The sequence below is a fragment of the Solea senegalensis genome, linkage group LG6 (assembly GCF_019176455.1).
Source record: "Solea senegalensis isolate Sse05_10M linkage group LG6, IFAPA_SoseM_1, whole genome shotgun sequence".
Lineage (NCBI taxonomy): Eukaryota > Metazoa > Chordata > Actinopteri > Pleuronectiformes > Soleidae > Solea > Solea senegalensis.
In genome coordinates, this window is record NC_058026.1 from 2,323,055 (window position 1) to 2,344,673 (window position 21,619).

General features: G+C 41.4%; 1 protein-coding gene across 4 annotated transcripts in view; it reads left to right on the forward strand.

Moving 5' to 3' along the window:
* The window catches only part of rptor (regulatory associated protein of MTOR, complex 1), a 206,474-nt gene that overhangs the window by 135,610 nt on the left and 49,245 nt on the right, over positions 1-21,619 (forward strand). For all 4 annotated transcript variants that reach the window (XM_044028052.1, XM_044028054.1, XM_044028053.1 and 1 more), the window contains exons 15-21: positions 1,139-1,213; positions 1,359-1,424; positions 8,668-8,859; positions 11,053-11,193; positions 12,843-12,963; positions 15,760-15,900; positions 18,558-18,713. In XM_044028052.1, coding sequence (XP_043883987.1) covers positions 1,139-1,213; positions 1,359-1,424; positions 8,668-8,859; positions 11,053-11,193; positions 12,843-12,963; positions 15,760-15,900; positions 18,558-18,713 — 892 coding nt within the window. The remainder of the gene's footprint in view (positions 1-1,138; positions 1,214-1,358; positions 1,425-8,667; positions 8,860-11,052; positions 11,194-12,842; positions 12,964-15,759; positions 15,901-18,557; positions 18,714-21,619) is intronic.

Below are 21,619 nucleotides of genomic sequence, written 5' to 3' on the forward strand. Positions count from 1 at the left end.
GTGCGTCACACGTCCGCGACGTCAGCTTCTCAGTTACGGTTGAATAACTCCCAGAGATGGAAAGTGAAAGTCGTGTTGGACAAACAGAGCAGAAGAACTCACTCTCTGACACATTTCTGGACAATTCTACAGCCATAAATAATCCAGACGGCCTGAGAATCACGATGGTCACGCGGCAGTTAAATCGTCGGCCAATCGAAACGCTTTATGTAAATATTCAGTTGGCCAATTAAATAACGGTTGTGCGTTTAGTCCAAATCTGAGTTCTCTGTCGCAGCATTAGTAGGGATGGGAATCGGTATGGGACAGATAAAAATGTAAAATCTGATAGAATATGAACATCTTATATAAATGTATTGATCGCACGCTTCACTTTGCACAGACTGTCAAACTGTAAATACAAATCAGCCAAACCATTTTAGCTGAGTCATGTTTGGGCTGTTTATTTCTTCTTTTTGGGGAGAACAACGTTTGTGACACAGTTGGAGAATTATTATGTCTTTGAAATGACTCGGCACATATAAATGGTCTAAAATGACTGTATACTTGAGATACTTGAGTTTTGATATCCAATCTAATCCAACGTTATTTATGAAGCACTTTAATAAACAACAACAGAGATAAATAAAACAAATAAAACGTAAACATGTGTGACCTAATAGACTGAAGAACAAACAATAAAATACTGTAGGAAGTATAAATACAACACCAATGAATGAGTCATACAATAAAACTATAAAAAGGATAAAAAACCAAACGTTTCACACTGCGTCGAAAGTCAAATAGTAAAATTGGGTTTTAAGATGTGTGGACAGTGAAGGGGCGTGGTCTAACATGCTGTGGAGGACTGTTCCACAGTCTCGTCGCAGCGACCTCAGAGACTGGGCAGGAGTGTGAGGATGAAGCGGCTCAGAGAGGAAGGGGCGGGGCAAGACCATTTCAGGATTTAAAATCAAACGAAAGCATTTTAAAATGATGCACAGGCAGCCAAAAAGTGGTATAAACATTAGCAACACTTGTGATGTGACAGGCCAGCACTGCTCTCCTCACCTACCAGAGCTTTAATTCATCACCATGTGTCAGACACGCCTTCTGTCAGTCTTTATTAAAATCTCTCTCTCTCCCTCTCTCTCTGCAGTCGTGTCAAGCCGACCTGGTGAAAGACAACGGACACAAGTACTTCCTGTCAGTTTTGGCCGACAGTTACATGCCAGTGAGTTTCCACGGATCATCGTTTATGAACCTCGGTTTTTATTGTCCACACTTTTTTATTCTTTTTTTCTCACAGTTCAAATAAAAAAAAGAAACAAATATGACACTGTGATATAACACATAAGAGATTCTTCCTCTGTTTTCAGGCCGAGCATCGGACGATGGCCGTCTTCATACTGGCCGTTATCGTCAACAGCTACAACACGGGACAGGTACCAGAGTGTGTGTGTGTGTGTGTGTTGGGGACTCGAGTCTCAGACTTCAGACCTGGCGTGAAGCGGGTTGGTTCCTCCTTGGTCTGACTATACCACATTTCAACAAAGTGCTTCACAATAAAAAAGAAGGGGGAATAAATGCAACAGCGTTAAAGATATAAAGGGCATAATAAAACACTTAATTAAAACCATTTAAATCGTGAGGTAAAGGAAAGAGGAGAGAAAAGGGAAATGAAAAGAGACTAAAAGTTGCAGTTACGGCTCATGAGCAGCAGAGTCATCACTGCTCAGCTACAACCGCCGTTCTCGTGTCAGCGTGTACGGAATTAGATTTGTGTCGACGCTTTTTAAGGAGCAAATCAAATATCGATTGAATCATTCAAAAATATTGTATTTTCTTGTTTGACAATACACTTGTTCTTTGCGCTCCCGGATTTTATTCTGAAAATAATTGTGAGTATCTGACGTTTATGACTTTGTGTACGACAAAGTCATTCACAGCGAAAAAGTTGTGTTGACGCCTGTTAAACGTGAGAAAACGAGGAGGCTAACATGTGGTGCAGATAAAGATAATAATCTAAATGTGTTGGGGACAGAGCAGAGATTAATCGACATCTCTAATGTGTGTCCTTTTTTTCCATGTCTGATTATTTGACGCCAAAACCAGAACGTACCACATGATTGATTTATTTCCTCTCACCAGAATGGCGGCAGGTTCTTTCAGGGGCTCAGCTGTCACTTTGAGACACGACTCTTTGGCCTTTTGTGTATTTCCGGCGAGATATTGGATATGTGACATTCTTGTCAGCGACGGGTTCCCTCCATAATCTCCGACTCTGTCGCAGCCACCTGCACGGTGACACTCTGTCACCGCGAGTGTCACTCTGCTCTCTGCTGTCGGCCTCCGCTGTTCAATCCCCCCGAAGCCCTTTGTGTCTGACGCTGATCAAACGTCCGCCAGGGTTCCATGTTTGGGATGATGTCGCTTGTCATTTCATGGAGTAAACGCAAACACAACAACACAGACACGCGCGAGCCCGAGAGGAGACTGACCGAACCCGAGATTTGTCCCGTAAATGTTGTCCACGCCTGACACAGTTAGAGGATGCTCTAAATGTCTCGCTATTTATTTACGATATCACATGTGGGTTACTCGCTATTCACGTACACACCCACATTTATAAACGTAGGTCTCAGGTAGTAAAAAAAATAACAGAATTCCCCTTTTAAAAATAGATGTTCCTGGAACACACAGATCTATCTGTAGAAAGAAGAGTCTCCCTCATGTAGACTTGCATCTCCAAGGTGCTGTCGCTGCTGCTGCTGCTTTTGCCAAAGTCCTTCAGTTTGTACAGGTCTCTCTTAAGCGAATCACCGTCGCATGATGTGGTTAGGAAACCTGACCAGCACCCTCTACAGGACCCTGAGGGTTACTACTTCAAATGGTCTACTGGTGCTTTTCCGTGATACAGTTACAGCTCGATATCAGACAGTTTTATACGCGTCACAAACACACGTCGGGCTCTCTCGGGTACTGTCACGAATGGAAAAGTGTAAAAACGTATGCATAACTCCGCATATGATAGTCAGCATGAACCCAAAAGATTTTTCTCCAGCTCAAACGGGATCTTTACGCCCCTGCGTTGAAAATCATATTGAATTTTGAGTAAAAAAAAAAAAGTGACAGCCTCAGGTTATACAACTTACTTTTAATTGATTTTTTTGAGGCCCGGTTTGAATACTCAGATTATAAGTAACTCAGAGATAGAGAGACTCTTCTTTAAATGTTTAATTGATAGATGAACAGTGGGAATATATACTGTATGTACTTCTTTCTTCTCATTGTTTCATTGATATTATTTTATGGAGATATACACCACCATCCCTCCTCCTCCTCCTCCTCCTCCTCTTTTTTGCTTCCAGTCTCTTACTTCTCCCTCTCCGCTCTACCTCACAGTCCTTCTCTCGCTTTACATCATACAATTTTAACAAATCAGAGAAACTATAGTATGTGCTTTCAGCCCCCTCCCTCTCATACCACTGTGTACTTAGTGCCTCTACCTCTCGCACAGGCCTGTAAATAATAGATGATAGTCAACAATACAGAGAGAGAGAGAGAGAGAGAGAGACTCTGCCCACTCAACATCTCCATTATTTATCCCTCTATACTTCCAACAACAGCGCTCATTACTGCGGTGTTGTTGTTGTTGTGAGTGCGTCACGTCCTCATGCTCTCAGAGCTGATCTGGGGCACGTACAGGAAAAAAAAAAATACAGGGACGCAACGGGGGACACATGTTTTTTTATCTCATTCCGGATAAAAGGTTTGTTCGTGAGTTGAACCTCAGTCTCAGTGAAGCATGTGAAGCAGCGCAAAAAACAGGTGAGAGACATCGACAAGACTGAGGGCGAACAGCTTTACAAACATGAAAGACATCGATAAAGATATTCGCCTTGGGGAAAACCTGATTGCAACACGAATAATGAGACTCCCAACTCCCAAGAAACCACCAACAACAAGTAAAACACACCATTTTAAAGGTTTATTCAACCAAAGCACAAAGATGTCTGCTGGCTATGAGTGGTTCAAAGTCCACTGCAGCTGCGATGATCAGGTCTCTTACACAGATTCCTCCTGTGCAGGGCCAATCAGCTCCCAGAATGCACCTTGACTCAGACACATGGCATTCACTCAAAACGTGCACACCTGTAACCCATCCCACTGTCGCATGCGGACACAAAAAGAAAGAAGTCACCATCCTGGGGTCTGCTTTACATCAGTGTTTCCCAATCCTAGACCCATGGTTTCTCAAACTGTGGTACCCTGTGGTGGTACTTGGAGGTAAATCAGAAATGCTGTTCTACCGTATTATACTGGGGTATGTGAGGAGTGGAGCTGAGGGATTTTGATGCTATGAAAAAAAAAACTGATAATAAATGAAACACACGGTCATGATAGGGCCCTCGCCCCACGCAACTCGTTACTCGTTAGTCATATCCGATGCTGTTTATGCTAAAGTTCTTCAAAAAGTGTCATTTTAAAGCACTTTTCCTGCCACTTAAACATCAACTTTGTCGGACACACTGAGGCCACGCCTTTCGATGTAGAGAAAATCCTTTGATAACTTGTCACAAACGCATGGGCTGAGTTTGACGCGGCTAGCTCAGACGGGTTGGGACGAGTTGGTTCAAAATGTGTAGCCATTTTTGTTTTTTCCAAATTGGCCGAATTCTGGGTGGGAGGAGCTAATGGAAGTACATCGGAAATTTGTTTGAAATCATGAGAGCCACAAGTGTACCAAGTTTGGTTCAAATCGGAACAACTATGTGCGACTTAGACGCGATAGAATTTAGATTCAAAAAATGTAGCATTTAACGCAATTAACGCGTCAAAAATGTCCGAAAAACTCACCTAATGCCACTAGCAAATTTTCTGCACGTTAACCTCCTCAAAAATGACCGGAAAGCTGCGGATATTATAATAATATTTGGTGATAATGTTGTTACTTCGAGAGCTCAATATTTTCTCAGGTGGTACTTAGGTAGAACCGCTGTATTAGACAACACAAAGATCAGGCAGTGTGTCAGAGAACATCACAGACGTGAAGATGTTGAATTGAAACAGACGGAGAACATATAAATAACTGTTAAAACATATAAATAAGTTTAGTTATAACTAAATAACTTATTGATGAAGCACCCTTTCGTTACCAAGCAACTGAAACACACACACACACAGTGATAACATTAGAAAGTTCTGGCAAGTTCACTCGACCTCCCTGACTCACTGCCCTCGAGAGACAAAAAAACAAGTCAAATTTATTTCCAGCGCTTCTCTCTTTTGTACTTTGCTGCTTGATGCATGTGCACAAAGAGAACCTCACCGTGTCCAGAGGTCCGTTTTTATTGTGTTCTTGTTGCAACTGGAAAAAAAAAGTTGGTGTCGGAAGCATAAAAAAACCCAGGTGCTCCACAGTCCAAAGTGAGTTGCATAGGCATCGCTTAAAAGTTCTGCTCTCTCATTTAAAAGAATGGATATCTGCTCATGTGAATGGCCTCTAATATGGCTGTTGGTGTAGTGAAGGGAATTTCCTGCGGCCCATTACTGCAGCTCAGCCGTGAATTCTACCGTTATTAAAGTGATAGTTCAGGTTGTGTCACATTACCAAGCACGAGCGGCCATTTGTATGAAGCTGGATGAAATGGCTGCCAGCGACACTCACCTTATAGAATCTACATCTGTATTATGTCTATGATATCTTAAGAACATATTAGCCGCTTCATCTCACTGTTAGGCAACGTTTAGTGGCTGGAAACTGAAGTTTTTCTCCCTGCACCAAAGCCCACAGAGAAAATCAGTGGTTTCTACATCACCGCACACAGGAGTTGTTGATTCCACTTCTGCTTCCATCAATATGTTCAAATTGGGTCATTTACCTAAGTGACACAACACTTATCCTGTCAGTGACGACAACGCTCAGACAAAGTGACACCAACACACCAACTGTGGCGGCAGTAGACCAGCAGCTCCTGTGTCCCTGCAAGCTTAAAAACGCTGATTTTCTCTATGGACTTTGGTGCAGGAGAGCTCAATTACTTTGTTGTGGAGGCACAGAAGGGGAAAAAGACTTGCTACTTTATAGTTTAATAACATGTACACCTTTATATGTCTACAATATCTCTCTGCTGCTTTAAGTCACTGTGTGAGGCTGGAAACTGAAGTTTGTTTTCTCTCTGCACCAAACCCCATAGAGAAAAATCAGTGTTTTTACATCACAGCACACAGGAGTGTTGATCCACTGCTGAATCCATTAATATGTTCAAATGTTTTATTTTGTGACTTCAGTCTTTGAAAACCTTCGTTCGGATTAAAGTAAATGACACAAACTTACCAAACGTGGCAGACGAGAACTGGCACCTCCTGTGTCCCTGCAGGCTTAAAATGCTGATTTTCTCTATGGACTTTGGTGCAGGACAGTGAGCAGTGTGTGTATCATTGAGGCTGTGGCGTTGCGTTTGCCTTTATTGTTTTTTTTTTTCACCTCATTGACAAACATTGAAAACAGCAACCGTATAGTGTCATTAACTCAGAAAGTTTGAACAAATACTCACCATTACGAGTTCTATAAAGGAACATTACACAGCAGAACAGTTGTAGTCGGTGGCATCGATAAAAGTGGACAGAGAGTGCACATTATGTTGAGTTACTGGTACAAGTAATTCCAGGCCTTCGCGAAGCACCGGGCTGTGAGAGAGCGACCATTTGCATGAAGCTAGTTAAAGTCCCTGCCAGCAGCGACAGAAGGGGGAATAAAAACTGATTTTAGCTACTTTACCAATGGCTAAGCTAATATGAACTGCACCTGTATATGTTTACAATATCTTAAGAATATATCTGCTGCTTTATCTCAACATTCTGGGGCTGAAAACTGAAGTTTGTTAACTTGCACCAAAGCCCATAGAGAAAATCAGTCCACTTCTGCCTCCTTCAACACGTTCGAAGGTTTGAAATCCTTCGTTATGATAAAAATAAGAGGACACAAACTGACCACAACCACAAGCGCGGCGGCAGAAGTGACCGGCAGCTCCTGTGTCCTCGCAAGCCAAAAAACGCTGATTTTCTCTATGGGGTTTGGTGCAGGACAGCGTAGCGTCACTGAGGTCGTCGTGATAAATAACAGAAGTGTCAGGAACACCTCAGAGAAAGTTTGAGCAAACATTAAGAGTCTTATAGAGGAACATTATGCAGCAGAGAGTGCACATTATGTTGAGTTACTAGTCCAAGTAATTCCAGGCCTTCATTAGCATCTGCTCTTTGCTCTTCTTTCTTTTTTTCCATCACTGGACAAAGCACATTGTCTTACTATTCAAGTAAGTTTTAAACCAGGACCACTGAGGCAGCTTTTCCTCTCTTACTATAGACCAAGGTGGTCGGAGTTCAGAGGTTCACAGGTTACAGGTTAGTGATGATTAGCTGGTTAATGAGTTACAACTCCTGGCCTGAAGCTTCTGTGCCGCTCCGGAGGCGAAGGGTGTTACCTTTTATGAAATATTAAAAAGTAGCTGTCGATGGCTGTAATTTGTCTACTGTACAAAGAAAAGTGAACAGTTTGTTACAGAGAAGAAGAAACTCGAGGGAAATTAACGTGACATTGTTAGAACTACTACCATCTTGGCAGGAAAACAATTAACAGTGCCAGTTTCAAGCTGCAAGAGGTCACTGTGCCGACAACAGACTGAACAGTATACTGCCCCCTGGTGTATGGAAGTATGGAAACAGCCGTACATTAGTATTATTATTATTGCAGACCTTCAACTTTTTTTAAAATAAACTTCCCCCTCGTTCTACTCCAGAGAACATTTACACATCCATCGTCACAGCTTTTCCCGGTTCAGCTTAAGGGAGACTTAAGGGAAACTTAACTCACAATGAGGGTGCCCCCTAGTTCTGTCAAACAAAAAAAGGGTTTTTTCTAAATGTTATTGGTGTATTTATAAAATACAGTAAGGCTTTACATACACACACACATTTTAACATCAGTGCGGAGAAAATGCGACAAACTTTTCATTTTCCTTAACTTTCCGAACTCATACAGTACCACTTCCTTCAACACGGCTTTCAAAATAAGAGCCACTGATTTCATCTTTTTTTTTTTTACTACTTCTTATATCAAACTTTTCACTATGTGAGTTTTAAATTCTATAAAATAAAGTAAAAGTTTTTATGACACTCCACGAGCCACTTGTCTTGGCAGTTTCAAGTTAAATATTTTGTGTCTTTATCACTTCCGGGTCACTTGCAGCATTTGGTACATTCCTGTTCTGTGGACTGTGTACATAGACAACATCATCGGCAGCAGAGAAGCGCGACACTCGCTTTTAACAGGAAGAAAATCTCTGACAGAACCAGACTCAAAGATGTGCGGCCATCTGCCAAGACAGGTTGGGGTGAAAGGCAAAAAAGAATAGAGTTGGGGACAGAAAAAGGAAGAGGGAGGTGAGGTAGAGACAGAGAGCGAGACCAGGAGCAGATTTACAACAATTGTTGATTTGTTTGCACTTCCAGGCCACCGTACTTTTGTCCACTTAGTGAATGTCTGTGGATGTGAACAGCGCCACTTCGCGCCAAAATGGCGTTGTTTTGGTTGCGCGGCGTCAGCTGCCTGTGACAACATAAATGTTGTCTTTCACCCTCATATTTAATAATAATACACTGTGTTCTTCTCCTTCTGTCCACCAGGAGGCGTGTCTGCAGGGAAACCTGATCGCCAACTGTCTGGAGCAGCTGTCGGACCCACATCCTCTGCTCCGGCAGTGGGTGGCCATTTGCCTGGGTCGCATCTGGCAGAACTTTGACCCGGCGCGCTGGTGCGGAGTCCGGGACAGCGCCCACGAGAAACTCTACACTCTGCTGTCAGATCCCATCCCTGAGGTGAGAGGTCAAACACCTGAGCTGAAACCAGACAGGATTTGTTTTGTTTTGTTTCAAGGTCACATGTTTGAGTTCTTCTCTGCATGAGATATTCACTGCAAGAAAACGTAGAACACGCGGCGTCACAGACTCGTCACAAACATCCATTAAGATGAAAGTGGATTTAATTCAGACAAAAACAACACTTTGATACATTTTTACCAGTTTAGAACCTTGAACACACAATAATGTGCACATTAATTCTAATTAAATTCAAAGATTTCGAAAAGTCAAGGACATCTGCACTTTATCTACGGCCCTGAACGCGTCTAAATAAATCATATTTTAGCTTTTAATTATTAAACAATTTCCGCTGATATGTAACAAAAGCACTTTGTAAAGAGAATTTACCAAACGTCACCACAGAATGCATTATGTTCCTTCAGACTAAAGTGTATTTAAAGTGAGAAAATGCACATAAAACTGTCACAACAGCTTATTATGTGTAATTATTACTAAACAGCAGGAAAAGATATTCTGCACTGTCTGTAAACTTAGAAAATTCGTAAATGTAGAAGTTTGGACTTATCTTTCACAACTTACAGCCTCCATGACATCAAAATCAATATATTATTTATTTATTTATACAAGGAACAAGTCGAAATCCTATAAATCTCATGCTTCTAGAGCCGCAACCAACTTTTTTTTTCATAATCGATTAATCTGTCGATTATTTTCTCAAGTACTTGTTGGAAAATGACAAAACCTGGAAATAATAATATACGTCTTGTTTTTGTCCAGAAACCAAAATCAGTCAGATTTAAGGATTTCTTTGATACATGGAGCAAAGAAACCAGGAAATATTCACATTTAAGAATCTGAAAAACCAGAAAATTGTTGTTTAAATGACTGGGAAAAACACTCCAACACAAACTAGTCGACAATTACTATAGTAATCATTTAATCATCGAATAATAGTCGCAGTCTTACATTACATGCTTGACTTTGCATAGACTGTAAACAGTTTTTATAAAAATCAGCAAGTCATGTTGTTGTGCTGCTTACGTCTTCTATAGAGAAGAAGAATATTTCTTTGTGGTTTGAAATCTGTAAAATGATGATATCGGTGTTTCAAAACAAAAGTGATATGCAGCCGTTTCTGCTTTATACTAAAGAGAAGATTTAGTAGAAGATAAATCACACACACACAGTTTGGACACACAGACATGATTTGCATTCATTTACACTCACAAGCTCAGCACACACACACACACACAAGGAACATCTGTTTCTACCACAGATTTACTCGCCGCACTGACAGCCGACATACGGGTGAAACTGAGGTCTGCTGTGTGTGTGTCTGTGTGTTATTTTAAGGTCACAGGTAGTGACTGATCACCACTGACTGCATCAGATCGCATTAAAAACGGCACATTTACAAATAAATGGCTGCATTTTAGCTTCTCCCAAGTGATCGATGGAGAAAAAAACATATTAACCGCAGGAAGTGACTGTTTTTTTTAACCTCCTGTTACACGGGGGAAAAGGACGGGTTTAGAGTTGTGGTTAAAGGTTAGGGTTTGGCACTTAGTAGTGATGGTTAAGGTTAGAGTAAAGGGAATGCATTATTTCTGAGTGTCCTCACTAAGGAGGCTGTACAAGCGTGCTTGTGTGTGTGTGTGGGAACTTGTATTTATACGTTTGTGAGGACCAAAACCATACAAACCTATCTTTGTGGGCACATTTAGTCCAGGCCGCAGAATTTTAATAGACTTTTTGAGGGGGGTTAAGACCTGGTTTTAGGGTTCGGTAACGCATTATGTCTCTGATGGGTCCTCATTTAGATTTAAAGACAAGTGTGTGTGTGTGGACATGAGTGGAGACAGTGGAGACAGTGATGAGTGGTTTTGGGGACAGACTGTGAAAGAGGAGCTGAGCTCAGAGACTTAAACAGAGAGTTTAATTAAGTTTAAGGAGGCGTCTCAGGAGAGACAACCAAGGTGACTCCAACGATTAGTCAGCGCCTGAGACTCGCGACAACACAGCCAGTCTTTTCATTTTCTCCTTTTGTCATCACTTTTGTTCGTAAGAGTCGATTTGCGTTGTTCATGTGGACTTAGAACCTGTAAATGAATACAATTATACACGTGTGATGTGTCTGTGATGAATGGTTTAACCTCTTTCCTCTGTGTGTGTGTGTGTGTGTTGCTGCAGGTGAGGTGTGCTGCTGTCTTTGCTCTGGGGACGTTTGTGGGGAACTCTGCAGAGAGGACGGACCATTCGACCACCATTGACCACAACGTGGCCATGATGTTGGCTCAGCTCATCAATGATGGAAGCCCTGTGGTCCGCAAGGTCACTGCAACACACACACACACAGTTTCACACACAGCTCTCCTTTTAAGGACTCTACAGTGACTTAGATTTCTCCGTGCAGCCTAAACCAGGGGTCTGCAACCTTCTTTAGGATGAAAAGAGCCAAATAAAAGAACAATACGTTTGTTGGATTTATGCAATCTAAGAACTACAGAAAAGACAACTGAGTTAACCTCTTATAAAGTGGAGAAAAAGATAAAACACAGAATTATGTTGACCTCGTCCTTCCGTTTGTTTGTGGCAAATAAATGAAAATAAAAGCAATATTTTGGATTGCATGTAGGTCATGCCTGTGCATCCAGAGAAGGACAGGACTTCAGATGTGTACTTAGACGGTGGATGTGATGAACAAAGTATTAAAACACTTTCTTTTAAAGCTACAAGGAGCCACTGCAGAGGAGCTGAAGAGCCACATGTGGCTCGAGAGCCGCAGGTTGCAAACCCCTGGTCTAAACACAGCGTTACCAGTTGATCTCAGACCATAACCACAATTCAAATCTTGGCCCTAAACTTCCTCGGAAATGAGATTCAGCCTCATTCGGACCAGGTTTTGGTCTCCGTGAGGACTGCTGGTCCTCACAAGGCTTGTGTTTATCGTCTTCATAGAAGTGTAAAATAAAATCCATTCATCATCCAAACAAAAGACAAAGTTGCTTGAGTATAAATAAGAATAAACAAGCTGCTAGAGGTATATAACAAGTATGTGGTTACCATGGAGACGGCCGAAGCATCAGTGATGTCACTATTGTCCAACAAGTGTCAAGAGTGTTGAGTTTAAACGCTTTAAGTCGTAAAAATGTCCGATTTTCTGTCAATCACAGGAAGTCCTTTAACAATCCAATCCAATCCAATCCAACTTTATTTGTTAAGCACTTTAAACAAACCACAATGGACCAAAGTGCTGTACAGAATAAATAAAAGGTTCAAAAATTAGATAAAACAGCTTAAAATAAATTAGAATCATAAAATACAATAAGAATTAGCAGCCGTACAATAAAAAAACAATAAATTCTATTCAAATTAAAATATGTAAAATTAATAAAACCAAACGTCTCATGAAGTGTCAAAGGCCAAAAACAAAAGGTGGGTTTTAAGAAGGGATTTAAAAACAGACAAGGACGAGGCCTGTCTTATGTGCAGGGGCAGAGCATTCCAAAGTTTTGGAGCTGCGATCCCCTCTGAGCTTCCGCTTGGTTTTAGGCACACTCAGGAGCAGCTGATCAGCTGACCTGAGAGAGCGAGCGGGTGAGTATGGATGTAGAAGCTCAGAGAGGTAGGGCGGGGCAAGACCATTCAGGGATTTAAAAACAAATAAAATCGTTTTAAAATTGATCCTGAACAGACCGTTAAAGGACTGTTTTAAGGGTTTAGACTTAGAATTTCTGTCCCTGATAGAATGTGAAGTGTGATATTAGAATTCTAGAGACCAAAAATCAACAAACAATTGTTAAACACAGAGAACATTTCGCTTAAAATACATAGCAAGTCTCACAGTGTGGTCAAATTCCCTCAAATTCAAGGACAGAATGTGTCGGCACATTCTGTCCTTGAATTTGTCTTGAAAAGTCCTTGAATTTGATGTGGGAACGCTGTATGTACTGAACTTGTATTTGTCTGTGTTGTGACAGGAGCTGGTTGTAGCACTGAGTCACCTGGTGGTCCAGTACGAAAGCAACTTCTGTACGGTCGCGCTTCAGTTCATAGAAGAAGAGAAGAACTACTCTGTTCCGTCACCGGCCAACACTGCAGGTACAAACCAGACGCACACACAAACACACAAACGCACAAACCTGCTGCTTTTTGTCCTCTCTCTTCAAGGGCAGACGATGTTTCACCTTGTTCACTTTTATGAGGCACATCTGAGTGACACACACTATATGAAACAGATAAAACATCTGCTCTATTAAATCCATTTTTCCTTCTCAAGCAGGCTTCATAAGCGTTCATTGTGTTTTACAATGTGCAAAACTAAAAATATCTTAAAGAGATAGTTTTAAGTGTAGTTTTATGTTGCACTTAGTGACATAAATTCAGAGCTGCATGTGCTGCCAGGACGCGGTGACGGCACCGAGCTGCCAGTTGCGCTCACTCTGCCGAACCAAAGTCATCACCAGTGTGATTATTTTTGGACTCATGTGTTTCACTAAATGACACAGACTGACTTCAGCAGGCACAAACATCATGTCAGAGTGAATTCACAGCCTCACAAATGTTTAAAAACCACTACATTCCATTTACTATTGTTGCTGCTGTGTTTCTGTTGCTTTCATGTTGACACGTTTAATCGCAGGTGATATTGGAAACATATCTACATATATACTTAAATATCTCTTAGAGCTTTTATTCGCATACTAAACATCACTCTTAAGGATTTTTAATCCCAGTCGCTGTAGAAACATCGGATAAAGAAAGACTTTTCTCTTTCTACCGACTCTTAGCCCGACTCTTAACCCGACCTTTAGCCCGACTCTTAACCTAACTCTTAGCCCGACTCTTAGCCCGACTCTTAACCTGACTCTAAGCCCAACTCTTAACCTGACTCTTAGCCGACTCTTAGACCGACTCTCAGCCCGACTCTTAACCCGACACTTAGACCAACTCTTAGACTGACTCTGGGCCAACTCTTAGACCAACTCTTAGACCAACTCTTAGACCAACTCTTCTTTAGACTCTTAGACCAACTCTTAACCCACTCTTACCCGACTCTAAACCAGACTCTTAGACCAACTCCTAACCAACTTTTTGACTCTTAACTCTTAACCCGACTCTTCAGCCCGACTCTTAGACCAACTCTTAAACTCTTAGACCGAACTCTTAGCCGACTCCCAACTCTTGACTCTTATAACTCTTTTAGTCCGACTCTTATACTGACTCTTAACCCGACTCTTAGCCCGACTCTTAACCCGACACTTAGACCAACTAGACTGACTCTGGGCCAACTCTTAGACCAACTCTTAACCGACTCTTAGCCGACTCTAAACCTGACTCTTAGACCAACTCTTAACCCGTCTCTTAGCCTGACTCTAAACCCGACTCTTAGACCAACTCCTAACAACTCTTAATCTGACTCTTAACTCTTAACCCGACTCTTATACTGACTCCCCCTTAGACCAACTCTTAACCCGATTCTTAGACCAACTCTTAGCCCAACTCTTAGACTGAATCTTAGACCGACTCTTAGACCGACTCTTAAACCGACTCTAAATCTGACTCTTAGACCGACTCTTAGCCCGACTCTTAGCCCGACTCTTAGACCAACTCTTAGACTGACTCTTAGCCTGACCGGCCTGACTCTAATCCCGACAGTCGTTGTAGAAACATAGGATAAAGAAAGACTTTTCTCTTTCATTTGAACCATGGCATCTTTTAAACCTTCGCCATTAAAATGTAGTTTCAGGATTTATTTATTTTTTTAGTGAAACTAAATAAAATTTCAGTTTAAACGTCCGGAAAATGCAATGTGGAAAAATAGTAAATATTTTCCTGAGTACACACAAACACACACACACACACACAGACACACAAAATCCACTTCATAATTAAGTAAGCATCACTCTGAGTAATAAAAGTTTAAAGTGCTGAGTTTATGCCGGTCGATGCACGACCTCAGCGTGTGAATGAGAAGAGCTGAAGGCATTTCACATCTGTTTTACATGCAGGCTTTAAATTTGATTGTGGTTTGGATGATGTGACCTTTATAAATAGACACTTGGGCCAGTTTTAAATTGTTTATTTAATTATTATGTGCTTGTTCAAGGTTTAATTAAGGTACTAACTATGTAAAGTGTCTTAAAATAATGTAGGATAATCTGTACAAGTTCCCACTTTCAGTTACTGTGTATAGTGATTATAAAAAAACAGTTTTTAATGTTTTTAATTTTAATCAGTTTTTTTGTGGCTCTTTAACAATGTATCAGTATTAAAAAGTATAAAAGTATTCTTGGTTTCTGGACAAAGCAAAATTATTTGAGGAGTTTTGTGAAAAACAGATTGTCTTTTATTTATTTTTTTACGGTGGCCTGGAAGTGAAAACCATTTTTACAAAATGTCAAACATTTTTACAAAGCTTGAGGCAAAACAATGAAACACTTTTATAAATCCCCAAAGAATATAACAGAAGTTGAAACAAATTAACAAAACATGTGAAGGTTATGGCAAACATTTGATATAAGAAGTATTAAAAAAGACAATTTCTGTGGCTCTTATTTTGAAAGCCAGTTTGAGGGGAAGTAGGGTGGTATAAGTTTGGCCTATTGACTTTTAGCTCGAATTCTTAGCCTGATTCTGAGCCTGACTCTTAACCTCTTAACCCGACTCTTAGCCCAGCTCTTAGCCTGACTCTGAGCCCGACTCTTAACTAACTGATAGCTTATTTCAGTTCATCCAGGACAAATTTGTGCAACAGCCCTGATGTTAACTTATTGTTGTTGACGTTATTTACTGGTTGTTTTTTACTTCATTTGTTGTCATTGACTTTGTTTATCCATTGTTGTTGCTGACTTTATTTAGTCGTTGTTACCCGTTCTTCTTTTCTTTTACATCCAGAGCCCGGTAACCTGACACCAGTGAGAGAAAGCCCTGCCATCCCACGCCTGCGGTCGGTCAACTCGTACACAAATATCCGAGCGGCTACGACCGCCCGCAACCTGAACAAGAGCCTGCAGAACCTCAACCTCAACGAAGAGGGTAAGAGTGAAGACGGTTGAGTGAACACACTGTAGCTGCAGGTGTTTCTGGTTGTGTAACAAGTCCTCGAGCGAACGACTTAAATCCGTCATCGCAGTTCCTCAGCAGAGCTTTAATGAGAGGCTTCAGCACCAGCACAGAGGCTGGGACCGGTCTGTGCTCACCAGAAATAGCAAATTCTGTTTTTCTACCGGGTCTCTGTTCACGCCGATGCAGCCATCACTGGCACAGAAGTACGAGCAGATAAAAATATGGCGCGCAGACAGATAAAGTCGGGTCCTGTGGATAAACATGTCAAAACAAGTCAAGTCACAATTGTATTTATATCTGTGTTTATATCCCGACATCATTTTAACATTCTGCTGCAGGTGACACCGTCTCTCCTGAGACTGAGGGAAAACTCCACGTTCAACAGATTACAAAAAAACATCAAATCTACAAAGAGTGGAAACATGTAAATCACAGAATTCCGTTGTTAAATGTGTGATAACGGCCTCTAAAATGACACTCTTTTTGTTTTTGGGGAAACTTCACATCAGGTGGTGGAACAGTCATAGTCTTTTTTATTTTTGTCATTTCCAACATTTTTATTCCCTCACTGTTCTTGTTCCAGTTTGAATCCCAGTTTCTCCGTCAAGTGTAATCTCTCTTATCCGCGTTCTTCTAATAAAAACATTGGATTCAAGTTTAAGATAAATTCGACTCTTAGCCCGACTTTTAACCCAACTCCCAGACTAATTCTTATACAGACTTTTAACTAACTGGTAGCTTGTTTCAGTTTCTGTTAATCCTGTATTTTTCCACATTAGTTGAAGGGAACAGAGTTGCCATCACCTGAAGTAAATCCAGTTTCCTGCGTCTAAACTCCTTTAGAGATTTAATGCGGCACATGGAGTCTTTGTGACATGAATTTATATTTTTCTGTGGCGTTCTTGTTCTGCCTGACGTCACACAGCTGAAGCTAACTGTGCGCCACTGTTTAAATTTAAACGTAAACGTCAGTAAGTAACGTGTAGACGCCGCGACTCCAGCTCAATCACCAGCACTGTTTCTAATTCACATTCTCTGCACTTATTCCAACACGTTTATCTCCATTTTCCTCCATTTCAGTGTGTGTGTGATGCGCCGTGTGAGTCACAGTGATGTTTGCTGATGTGTAGATTTACAGCAGGAGGCGACTGAGCTCGACAGATGAAATTAAAGACACGAGCCGCTTCCCGTGTTGGGGAAGTTGCCTCCAAATATCTGGGCTGTTAACGCGTCACACGCTTTATTTGTTGTTTTCATTTGACTCTCGTCGTGTTTGTTTGTGTTGTTGTCTTTTACCACGATAATAACAATCATATTTTATTTCTGCAGGACTTTTACCGCTCTCTAAACAACATAATCACCTCCGCTTTCTCCTGCGTTTTGCAACATGGCATTTATAACACTCAGTTTTTGTTTATTTCATTTCATTTTATTGTGTGGATCTAAGTTTTTGTATTTATATTTATGTGTGTGACGTATATTGTTCTACAATTCTCTCATGAGTCACAGAAGCAACTCAAGAGCCTCGGTTTTCCCTTCCTTAAATATGTGAATTTATCAAAACATGCAGTAGATGTTTGCAGTTGAAGTTTCTGGTTACGTTGTCATGTTCTGTTGCACTCAAGGCTCTGACCACTAGTTGGCAGGAAACTTTTTTTAAATGTGAATTTTATTTCACAAGTTACCAATTGTAAGCAATTTTTGTGTTTTGGCGAAAAGTTTTATAAAAGAAGTAGTCAAAAAATCCAAAGTGAGTCGCTCTTATTTTGAAAGCCATGTTGAAAAGTAGGTAGGAAGTGGGTGCGTGACCATTGTGTATGAAGGAGAAACAAAACAAAAGTTCTTATTTTCTCAGAAGGAAGTCCTAGAACCAAAGATATTATAAAAACATCTGTTTTATAAGAAAAACTAAACTACTGTTAAATACAAACGTGTATTTTATTTTCCTAAGAATACCTTAACTTTTTACAAAATGTAAAAATCAAATCAATAGAAATTCATCACTAATCCGGTTTCTGGTAGAAATCAGTTAATGAGAAAAGACTAACCAGGAAACTTTAACTACAATCACAAAGTTTGAGTTTATAAGCAGCTGCTGTACGTCCCACTGCAGCCTCAGACACTGAGGAAGACACACCCCCCTGGGAAAACACGCCCACCTGATGCTAATTGGTCGCAGAAGAGACTGTATCTAAAACCATCGCGTTTTTCTGAGAGCAGTTTGTCTTCCGCCGCGAGCCACACACACAAAAATGTGTCACTTCCTGTTTCAAAGTAAAAGCATGCTTTTATCTGCCCCACACAGGAGCATTTAAAAGTATATTTTTTAAGATTTTCAAAGGCCAAACCTATGTAAAATAAAGGTGAAGCCACACACACACACCTGTGAGTGACTCATGCAGCAGAGTAACACACTGCTGCCGTCACACGCTGTACGTACATCCAGTGTGAAACTGTGAAGAAACATCATTGTCACCGTCTATTTTAGCTGCGTGTGTGTGACATATGTGAAGAAAAAAAAAAAACTGTTGATATTTCGTGTCGGGAATGGATCCGAGAACAATCCAGTTTCAGAAACATTTAAAAAAAAATAACCCTGATTGTGTGTTTTGTGTGTTTTGTGTCAGGTGTTCCAGCCGCCTTCTCTCCTGGTAACCTGAGCAACAGCAGCAGTGCCAGCAGCACACTGGGCAGCCCGGACAACGACGAGTACATCCTCTCCTTTGAAACCATCGACAAGATGCGGCGGGTGTCGTCGTATTCGTCCCTCAACTCCCTCATAGGTAAAAAAACTGCTAATCTGTGTTGTTCACTCCCAAAAGACTTTATTAATCCCCGGAGGGGAAGGTTTCTGTCACAGGAAAAGAAAGCAGAGAGTCACAAAAGTATATTAAAAATGAGACGATAAAAAGGAGAAGAATGTTGTGGTTTAAAGTTTAGTACTATATTTAAAATATCAATTTGAAACTGAAGGATTCTCCTTCCTCACTCTTCCTCACTCTTCCTCTCTTTTTCGTGTCCCACTTTAAGACAAAACAAACAAACAGTACAGAGAACAGTGATGGAGTGAATTTAACCCCGCGTGATCGAGGTCACTTTAATAAAGTGTTCATTGCTTTTGTTCCTTTAATGAATGTCACCTTATCACAGGTGAACCTGTCTCAGTGAAGCTCAGCGTCGATATCTGTCCTCTGAGGAAACTGTTGCCATTTTCTCTGCAATCTGCTGCACACACACACACACACACACACACACACACACACGCGGTCATTTGCCTTGTTCTTCTCTCTTATATACCCATTTTCGATCAAGCGACACATTCCGGTACGTTGTGCAGTTATTTGCGTTTCTGAAGGTCGGAGTGGATACGCAGCACGGAGAGGAAGTAGGAAAATAAAACATCCTGTTTACCTTTCAGAATAAAACACCCCATATTTCTCTTAACGACATCACAGAGCGAATCCTTGTAAGCCTGGCGTGCTCCCCGTTTCCTCGGTCGGTGGAAATGCTGCTGCACAAACGCTACGGTGTATTTCCGTGCGAGAAAACCTAGAAAACCGAGTCTCTCCACTCCAGACGCCTGCAGAGGTGTAAACTGGAGGTCAGTCTGGGCTTAGACGTGGAGGTCAGAACACACTTCAGGCCCCGTCGCCCATCACGGCGGAGGAGAGTCGGCCCCGGCCCCGGCCTCCCTGCACACCCGTCGCTCTGAAAGCTCAGAGAGAAAAGGACTGAAGAATACAACACTCCAGCGTCCATCACTCTCTCATCTCATCATCGTCACTTAATCTTAATCTTAATCACATGGCAGTTAATCCGCTTCTAATAGCGACGCCAGAGTCGACGAGTGAGCGAGTCTCTCCGGTGTTTTTTTTTGTTCAATCACGATTAATCTCATTTGTCAATCAGTGCGTCCGGATTTGAGGATTTAAATGAACGCAAAAAGCTGAACTTTTTGATTATTATGATTCAAAACAAGTGCAATAATCCTGAGGAAACACACTGTCTGCTTCATAAATGTTTGCACAGGGAAGCACAACTTTTTGTTTTAAAAGGTTTTCATGAAAGGCAAAGTCCCTGGCCTGTATGTGGCGCTGTCGCCAAAATACAGCAAAAAAAACCGTAAAGAAGAGGTGGATTATGGGAGAAAATACAGACTCACACTGTGTCAAATGCAAAGGAGAACAAGTGAGTCTTCTGCCGCCTTTCCACCTGTGTGGTTCTCCATGACTTCATAGCTCCTCCTCAACGTGGGCGGAGTCATCGCAGCGTGAAACTGCCGTGATGTCGTTTCACACGCAACACAAACACAAACTAGCCGTCGTTTCTTCGGTGTTACTGAATCATTAGAATCAGTCGATTAAAAAGATTTGTTCACAGAATCGTTCAGTCACTGAACTGAAATACAACTGAACGGGTCGCGTTCAGCTCGGTCCTCCTTTCCAGGGATTTTTAAGCCTTTAACCGAACTAGAGTTGGTTAGGAATTGTTGCCTTTGATTCTCGTGTCGGACGTCGCACTCGCGACTCTTCCAGTCACGACACTCTCTGACCAATCAGAGGCCGGCAGTCTGTTGACGTCACATTTTTAGTATCGGCTCGGCTCGCTTGGAACCTCGTCAGGTGCTAGAATTAAAGTACCAGGTACAAGGTACTGTCACTGGTGGAAAAGCAAAAATAGGCGTGGCAAGGCAAGTCGCGCCGGGACCGTGTAGTGGAAAAGTGGCTGCTTAACGTGGGATGGCAGTCCATTCCACAACTAACTTTAATCATTGAAACCCCAGGACGTGTACCGCCGTCCGTGTTCACAGAGTTTTTAAAGCTCCAAAAAAAAGAGTTTTCGAGTTGTCCTAAATTTGGATCTGCTGCTTCATTAACTTTAACTTAACTTCATTTCACTTCCCGACAGAATGTTTCCTCCGCTGTCGTTTTTTCTCTCCGTGCATGAGACGCCGTTAATTCATCTGGATTAAGCGTTAATTTTCGACAGCCCTGCTTTTTCTTCTTTTTTTGGTACCATTTCTTTAAATAATCTTTTCATTTTCTGTCTCCTTTGCTGCTGAGTTTGTTCTAAACTCCTCGTGTTGACGTTAATGTTTCCTTTTCGTCACCTGTGCACATTAATCATTAGTCAGCAGAGACTTTTGTCTTCCTGTTGTGTTTCTCGTTTGTTTCCCTCGGATCCTCGGAGCTTTTGTTTTAAACACCGACGCAGGGAAATGTTGAGAGGTGAAGTGCCCTGTTGTATTAAATAGTCAAGCAGTTTGGAACAAATTGAAACCATAAATCCTGAAAGCAGCAGCAGCAGCAGCGGCAGCAGCAGCAGCGGCGGCTGCTGGACGTTGGCCTGCAGAGGCACACGGCTGCTCAGGGGTCGGCGTACAAGTGATTTATTGTGTTAACATTTCAAACGTTAAATCTTTTCTTTGCTTGATTTCACTCTTTAAATATTATGAGAACCAAAATACTCAGTTTCTGTCAGCAGAGAGAATCACGATGAGGATTGTACTACGATACAGCGACTCAGCAATAATTTATGTATTACCAGGGTTCCCATGGGTCCTTGAAAGTATGTGAATTTTAAAAAAATACATTCAAGGCCCTTGAAAGTATTTGAAAATAGACATGGGTCACTGAAAGAATTTGAAAAGAAAATGTTGAGGGCCTTGAAAGTTTTTGAAAACCGCCCT